Source organism: Boleophthalmus pectinirostris, unplaced genomic scaffold, assembly GCF_026225935.1.
Source record: "Boleophthalmus pectinirostris isolate CB_2022bp ecotype Guang Dong unplaced genomic scaffold, ASM2622593v1 HiC_scaffold_4, whole genome shotgun sequence".
In the NCBI taxonomy this organism is placed as follows: Eukaryota; Metazoa; Chordata; class Actinopteri; order Gobiiformes; family Gobiidae; genus Boleophthalmus; species Boleophthalmus pectinirostris.
In genome coordinates this window covers 18,143,830-18,151,590 of record NW_026571353.1, presented here as the reverse complement: position 1 = coordinate 18,151,590, position 7,761 = coordinate 18,143,830, and the positions used below count along the sequence as shown (strand labels likewise).

Sequence of the window (7,761 nt, the reverse complement as noted above, 5' to 3'; positions counted from 1 at the left end):
ATAATACATGTATAGCTTACAGTGATAAAATTAAAACACATCAATAATGAAAAAGCATAAGAACTGTGAAGCATTTCAACGAAAATGGTAAATTATACATTATTTGTATTTTTGTTTTGTTTCTCTCTTGTTTTTCTTAATTATTATTCTTAATAATATTATATATAAATATAATATTTCTTGTGTAACTGTATAAAAAAAGGAATAATTGCCATAGTTGCCTAACAGTTTATAAAAAAGCTGCAGTTCCAGCAGTTATGTGACTTATGTATTTATTTTATTAAATGGTTGTGTCCACACACTGTATTATTATTATTATTATTATTAATTAATAATAATAATAATAATAATAATAATAATAATAATAATAATAATAATAATAATAATAATAATAAATGCAATAAATACAGTATTTTCGGGGGTTCTCTGCATTACTTGGACTTAAAAACTACAATCTTGTCAATTTAGGCTTTTAGTTAATTACGCTCACGGTCCTGTTTCTGCTTTTTTTTTTTTTTTTTTTTTTTTTTATAGAGTTTTGCTCTTCTGACAATCACAAGATGGCCGCCGCAATTCCCACAGCAACAGCAGCCATTGCTATTCTAGATTTATATATGTATATTATTGATATTGACTAATATGAATATAATACTATATAATACTATATGTAATGCTCATTTTGAATGACCATCTTTAATACAGCTTTTCAATTTAAATTAAATTTAAACATAATATACTACTATTTTTATATGAACGCTCCCTCTGACAACCGCGTCATCAAGGACGGTCTCATGTTTACCTTTTTTACCCTGGCGTAATCATTGCAAAATAATGCAGACTTCTTTCTTCTTGCAATTTTAATTACTATTAATTAGGCAAAAGTTTGCACATATGTTAAATAAGGAGTCGTCACATGAACGTGATTTGCACAATGTTTTGGAAAAAATAAAAGACACACCCCTATGCCGAGGAGATGAATGCATGCGTCCAAACTGGATTTGACCACCCGTTTTTCAAAGACGATGACTGTAACATTATTACATTAATAAATAGTTTGCGTTACGAATTTTCCTAACTGACTTGTATAACTACAGTATTAAATAATGTATTTTGTGACATTAACTTAGAAATGAGATCTAAACAATAGTGCTGGTTAAACTACGAGGGGATACGTATTTACTCACGGCACCCCTTCATTTCTGTTACTACTCCTGACACTTCCTTGTTCAAAAGTTTCATTTTGAGGAAGACTTAGCAAAACTTTGACTCTCGCTGCAGTGGAATTTGTTATATTTGTCAAGTTACTGAAGTGCAAATGCCATGGATTTAATGCTTTTTCCTTACTGACGACCTCGTATGGCTGCAATCACGTAAAGCTGGCTAAAATTGCGCTGAGGCTGTGTAGAAATGTCCGCGGCTAACGTTAGCGAAGGGATCCGGGTGAAGTTTCCCCTACACTCCGCTGTTTGGACCAATGATTTTAGGCAGCTGGAGGAAAATATACGGTTATCAAAGGTTAGTAAGAGATTTGTGATGTCCCAAATTCACATACACTCATCAATAATTCAATTTAGTCAGTGCCTCAGACAGTTCTGCTAACACAAATATATGTACAATATGTATTTTAATATGAAGCTTGTGCTTGCTACTTTTTTAGAGTGACATTGAGGCAGTAGATCCCAGAGGGCGGACTCCTTTGCATTTGGCTGTATCACTTGGTCATCTGGAATCTGTTAGAGTCCTTCTGAGAAATGGTGCACAAGTAACAAAAGAAAATGCCAAAAACTGGACTGGTAAGACCACACATTAGGCCTATAGATGGACATAACACCAGTGGGGAGATGTGCAATTAAAATTAATACATTTGTACTATTTATTTATCTTTGTGTGTAGTTTTGCAGGAGGCAGTTAGTACAGGAGATCCAGAAATGGTTCAGCTTGTGCTTCAACGCAGAGACTACCTCAAAGCCTCCACTGCTCTTGGGGGAGTGCCTGAGCTGCTGTCAAAGATAAGAGAGGTTGGACTGTTTTTCATTGAACTTGTGGTACCTGTATCTATATTGTTTTTCCTGACTTTTTTTTTCTTCTTGGCATTAGTCCCCAGATTTTTATATGGAAATGAAGTGGGAGTTCACAAGTTGGAGTAAGTTTTAAATCTTACCTTTTTAGCTATCATCTGCTGTGAGCGAGTGAAACTGGAAAAATGACATGCATTGTAACTCTTGTCAGTGATTTCTGTGATCATAAATGAGTCCTTTCTTTTTGTTCCAGTCCCTCTTGTATCCCGGGTTTGTCCAAGCGATGTTTGTCGCATTTGGAAAAGTGGCTCAAACCTGCGGGTTGATGCTACACTGCTCGGGTTTGAGAATATGACTTGGATCCGAGGGAAGCGAAGCTACATCTTTAGAGGAGATGGTATGTTCCATATTAAAAAGGCAGTCTTTGTGTCTTGTGTGTCAGTGTGGATATTTTTTTATTTATATATTTATATTGTGTGTGACAGATTCACATGCAGAGTTGATGGAAGTAAACCATGATGATAAAGTGGTGGACACAGAACGCTTCAACATTTCTCAAGAAATGGAGGATGTGACTTTAGAGTCTATGCAGCCAGCTGAACAGGAAATTGCCAAAAGACTGACTACTCCTATTGTTAACACATACCTGGATACCAAGGATATTGCTTTTGAGAGGCATGTTTTACATTTTAAAATTTCAAACCCCTTTCACAAATGTATGATGCGTTCAGAGATCATAATGTTTTTTTTGTTCCTACACAGGACTAAGTCTGGTATTTGGGGATGGAGAACTGAGAGAAATGAAGTTGTCAATGGGTTTGAAGCCAAAGTGGGTAATCACATCAAATCAGTCGAATGTTATTCAATGATTCACTGCATTTATTTTGTCTTCTTATTATAGGTTTTTAGCGTAAACAATGTCAATGTGGTAATCAGAACAAGGACAGAACATCTTACGGATGAGGAGAAATCTCGTATTAAAAGTTAGTAAATTATTAGCACATTAGACATTTATTATGGTTAATTATAACCCTTAATTAAACTAATGATTAAAATGCAGGTGAAAGAAATGTTCTAGAATCTCTCTTGGGCACTGTGGAGCTGTACAATACGGCACAGGGGGTAAGATGTGATATGCTTTAACTTTGTGAGATTTTCTTTTTTTTCTTAGAAAATAGAAATGGAAAAAAATAAACATTTTTATTTGCAGGACCTTACTCTAGAGTATGCTACTGCAAACAACCCTACTGCCATCACCCCTGAGGAGTATTTTAACCCAGAGTTTGATTTAGAAAACAGAGATATTGGTCGACCTATTGAACTTAGCATTCGAACTCAAAAGTATGACATTTTGATCTTAAGATTATTATTAGTCTGTTTTTTAATTATATCCTCAATGTAATGGTTTAACACTTGTGTCACAGATTCAAAGGCACTTTGTGGATGAGTGAAGAGCACCCGCTGTCACTGGTGGAGCAGGTGACCCCAATTATTGACCTCATGGCTCGGACAAGTTCACATTTTGCCAGGTTACGGGACTTTGTCACGCTGAAATTTCCTCCTGGTTTTCCTGTTAAAATTGGTGAGAAAAACTGGGATCAAGTTAGTTAAACTTCAGAAATATTATCTTTGTTTTTTACAGATTTACAGATTTTTTTTTTACTTCGTCTTTACAAATGTTTTTTTTTTTTTTTTTTCCGGGGTGGACCAGAGGTTTCCCTTCTGATAGCACAAACAATAACTGGATTGTGCAGTTTAAATAAACACTTTCCCGTTCATATAATACTATTTTACACATGTCATGTCTCTTTTATAGAGATCCCACTATTTCATGTACTAAATGCCAGGATTACCTTTGGTAATGTAAATAAATGCAGTACAGAGGAGGAAGCAACACCAACTCCAGCAGGAACCCCAACAGGAGATTCTGAAGGTGTAAATGCTAGTGTTAAATGTTGTACATTTTTTAGATCTTATTATTTACTGTTTATTTTTGCATAGCATTGGTTGCATTTCAGGTAAATGCAAGTGTGTTTGAGGTTCCTACGCACTATCATCGCCGCGGGGGCAGCAGACACACGCCAGTGTCCAACAACGATGAAGAACTTCTGCAGTATGCAATCCACCAGAGTCTCCTGGAGTCACAGGGAATTTCTGACCAGGTCACACACAATTGGTATTTTCATGCATTTAATATGCTCTCTAAAAATTAAATATGTATCTGATTTTAGGAAGGAAATTGGCAGGATGTTGATGGTGGATTTAATGATGTAATGCCTAGAAGTCGCAGTGTTAGGTTAGACAATTTCTCATTATTTAATAAGTGAATAATTGTTTTAAATGCCTCTTAAACTATGTTTGTAAACGTGTAAATCATTAAAACTGTTGTTGCAGGAGCATTCCAGAGGGGGCACTAGTGGACCTTGAGGATGCATCTAGTCCTGCCAGTTCTTTTACTACCCTGAGTCCAGACTCAGACTTGCGCCTGGCTATGGAGCTGTCTGCTCAGGCTCAGGAGGAAGAGGAGCGGCTCAGGCAGCAAGAGGAGCAGGAGCTGGAGAGGATACTTCAGCTCTCACTTACTGACAAGTAACAAGGGAATATGAGGGATTTCAAAGGGTACGACAGACTAACAAATCATATTAAACATGTAGTTTGTAATAGATGCAACCATTGCACCTCATTTTATCCTTAACCTGTGCAGCCATCTATGCAATTACAAATTTGTTTCATATCGCTTTTTTATTTTTTGCATTAGCAAACTTTCTGATTCAGACAATACTATTGTTAGCTGTTCTTTATGCTTTATACACTAGTTTTCATCTTAAAGGTTCGACTGGCTCTTAGTTATGTTGTTCTGTTGTTTTTATATTTAATTATTTGCAATTACTGATTACAATTTAAGGCTCATTGTTTATCCATACTGCATCCTATACAAAGTATTTCTTAAGATCTCTATGTTACTTTTCACCGTTATGGGATTAATATTTTTATGCATTGTGTACAACAAAGGTTGAGTGATTGGCACTCAACAAAACTGAAGTCTCAGGGTTCATTAGCTCTTAACATAGAGCTTGCAGTCACTTGCTAAATGATTCTGTGGTATTGCTCATAATAACCTTGAGTCCTTAACTATAAACAGCAAGTATCCAGTGCTTTTTGAATGTACCCTCTTCTCTTGGGAAATTGAAAGCATGTTGCTGTAATCAGCTGCTGATTATGTTTTCAAAAAGGGTTTGACTTTCCTTACCTTTTTCACATACCATCTTCTTTCTTCATAATGACCCAGTGTCCATATATAAAATGTTAATCAGTAACATTTTGGCAGCAAATCTATAACAGTTCAAAATGGAACCATTTTAGGTTTTGGGTTTTTAAAGCTGTGATGCAGTACAGTGTTTCTCGCAGAAAATTGGTTAGTCAAGGCGGTGATGGGGCGAGAGGTGGCAGAGATACTGTGCAGGCGAAAGTGAGGACTGTCCTCCAAACCACCAAACCACATGAATCCTCGCATGGTTCAGAGGGACATAGTCAAGGCGGGGGGCAAATGTTGTCAAGGTGACAGCCCTAACTATAAAGCACTGCGGGAAACACTGCAACACATTTGTAGTGGCAGATATTACTCTGTATGTTTAGCCATAGTTTTCACTTGTAAACAGCTGTGGGCCTCTGGACAGAAAGCATTGTCCAACTTAAGCCATATGTCCTCATGTGCCATTAACACATTTAAAATGTATCAAGCCAAGGCCATATCCCTCAAGGTAAATTTTATAACCATTTAGGAAGCATTTCTAAAATGAGAATTTATAACTACATTGCCATGACATTTGTGCTGATGGTGCTGATTATTAACCACTTGTACTGATTCCACAAAACCATTTTGTGCATTGTTGGGTTAAGGAAATTATAGAAATCTGTGGAAACAAGCAAATTGCCAAACTGCTTAACTAGCAGCCTAACAAAAACAATGTACAGGGCTGCATAATGTTTTACTTTGTGATTTTAAGAGCTGTTTTAAAATATTTCTAAAATAAAAGCACTTTATTTATATGTTATTTAAATGGTTTTTTTTTATTGTTTTCACTGTTCTTCCAGTAACATTAACCACAAAATAGTCAACAATATTTTAGGGTCACAGAGCTGAACCGGACCATCACCACGTGGGACATTATCGACGAGGCAGTGGTTTGTAGACACAGATGGCCATGAAAATCATGAGCAGCAGTAGAAGAGCCAGCACACTTCCCAAAGTCACTGTGTGGACCAAAACACAATGACAATCATACTAAATAATATATAAAAATGAGCATTCATCTTTAAAACCTGTAATGGATAGGTCTTTGAACAGAAACAATCTAACTTCTGTTATATTAGCAAACTGGCCTGTTATAGTCAATGTCAACAGCATACACAGGCTATGGCAGCATCCTGGGAGAAGGGCTTGAAAATGGGCTTACCTAAATTCTGTTTCTTTAGCACGTCATAGGCTCTGTTGCTGAGTACAGAATCACCATTGTCCCCGTGGACTACCATACTAAACCACAAAATTAACGCTGGTATAGTGGTCCAGGGCATTTTTATTGTAAAAAGACTAAATCGATGTGATATGAATGGGTAAGTGGAAAACGCATGCGCATTTAGATCAACTCCTGTGCTATAATTGTCGATGGGTCCTAGTGCCATGTGGGTTCACTAGTCGTTTTTTAGAGGTTGCCACTGTCCAGTGCTGCTAATGTATTACATTTATATTAAAACAAGAAGGTCTGTTACCTGCTTTTCTCAATGGGAGTCGTTCCCAAAGTCTATAGAGCCGCGGCCCCCTATTTATCCGAAGACTGTACAGGGCTCACCAACAACAATGCATGCTCAATTCAAAACTACGTGATGTTTTCCCCTCAAATGTACATGTTAATAGTCAGTGTTGGGAGTAATGTATTATAAAAGTAATGTATTACAGTAATGCGTTGATTTTTGCTGTAACGCAGTAATGTAAGGCATTACAGGGGGAAAAATTGTAATATTTTACTCGGTACAAATGTGAGTAACGCGCGTTACAATGCTTTTTTAACCTGGATTGAAGTGGTGGGTTTTTCTTCATAGAAATTCGCTAAAATCACCGTGAAATCAGCAGCGGTGAAACGCCGGAGACGCGGCCGGATAAACCTTCAGTTAACCGCGGGTGAAAGGACCGACCCAGAACTCTACGCTGTTTAGACCTGGTTTAGACCTGGGTCACTTCTGGTTTAGACCTGGCTTACAGTCGTCCCTCGCTCTAACGCGATTCACTTTTCGCGGTCTCGCTGTTTCTTAGAATTTTTTTTTTTGTGCAATTTTGCATGCCTTTTGTTTTTAGTGTATGAACACGTATTGCGTTCCTCCCGCTGTGTCCTGATCGGCTAAGGGACTCCTGTCTACTGTACAGTACATTACAGAATATGTTCAGCTGCCAAATTTAAATAAATGTTCAATCTCTAGCAGCGTGATTCTGAAGTGCTGTATGTCTGCAAGTTTTCTCTCCGACAAAATCCACAACGTCGACGAAACGTTCTGCACCGACAAAGTCTCCTGCGCTCACACCCAAAAGACAGAGGACGATGCAAACCATCGCACAAAAAGTTGGACTTCTGGACACGTTGAAGGAAGGTAGAAGTTACGCGCTGTAGCAGAGTTTTGCACCGGGTCTTGTACCCGCAAATAGTTGCTGAAATCAGGACCGTGAGCCCGCGCAGCAGGGTGTCCATAA

The 7,761-nt window shown here is 37.5% G+C and overlaps 1 protein-coding gene across 2 annotated transcripts; it reads left to right on the top strand.

Annotated features, from left to right (window-relative positions):
- Positions 1-972: 972 nt before the first annotated feature.
- ankrd13a (ankyrin repeat domain 13A) lies at positions 973-6,073 on the top strand. Of its 2 annotated transcripts, XM_020920930.2 has the most exons (15): positions 975-1,515; positions 1,658-1,793; positions 1,894-2,018; positions 2,098-2,143; positions 2,272-2,415; positions 2,504-2,693; positions 2,781-2,847; positions 2,920-3,001; positions 3,079-3,140; positions 3,229-3,359; positions 3,443-3,600; positions 3,835-3,951; positions 4,020-4,180; positions 4,250-4,314; positions 4,413-6,073. In XM_020920930.2, exons 1-15 carry the CDS (start codon positions 1,408-1,410, stop codon positions 4,609-4,611), a joined length of 1,791 nt encoding a protein of 596 aa, XP_020776589.1. In that variant the 5' UTR covers positions 975-1,407; the 3' UTR covers positions 4,612-6,073. The 2 variants fall into 2 exon arrangements, with proteins under 2 accessions (XP_055017785.1, XP_020776589.1); XM_055161810.1 differs by having other exon boundaries at positions 973-1,515; positions 2,504-2,847.
- Positions 6,074-7,761: the final 1,688 nt, after the last annotated feature.

Bases quoted from the DNA above. Each gene is read 5' to 3' on its own strand.
- ankrd13a (XM_055161810.1), top strand. From the start codon at position 1,408: ATGTCCGCGGCTAACGTTAGCGAAGGGATCCGGGTGAAGTTTCCCCTA. The intron at 2,019-2,097 runs GTTGGACTGTTT...TCTTGGCATTAG, and splicing joins TGCTGTCAAAGATAAGAGAG to TCCCCAGATTTTTATATGGA. The intron at 2,416-2,503 runs GTATGTTCCATA...TGTGTGTGACAG, and splicing joins CTACATCTTTAGAGGAGATG to ATTCACATGCAGAGTTGATG.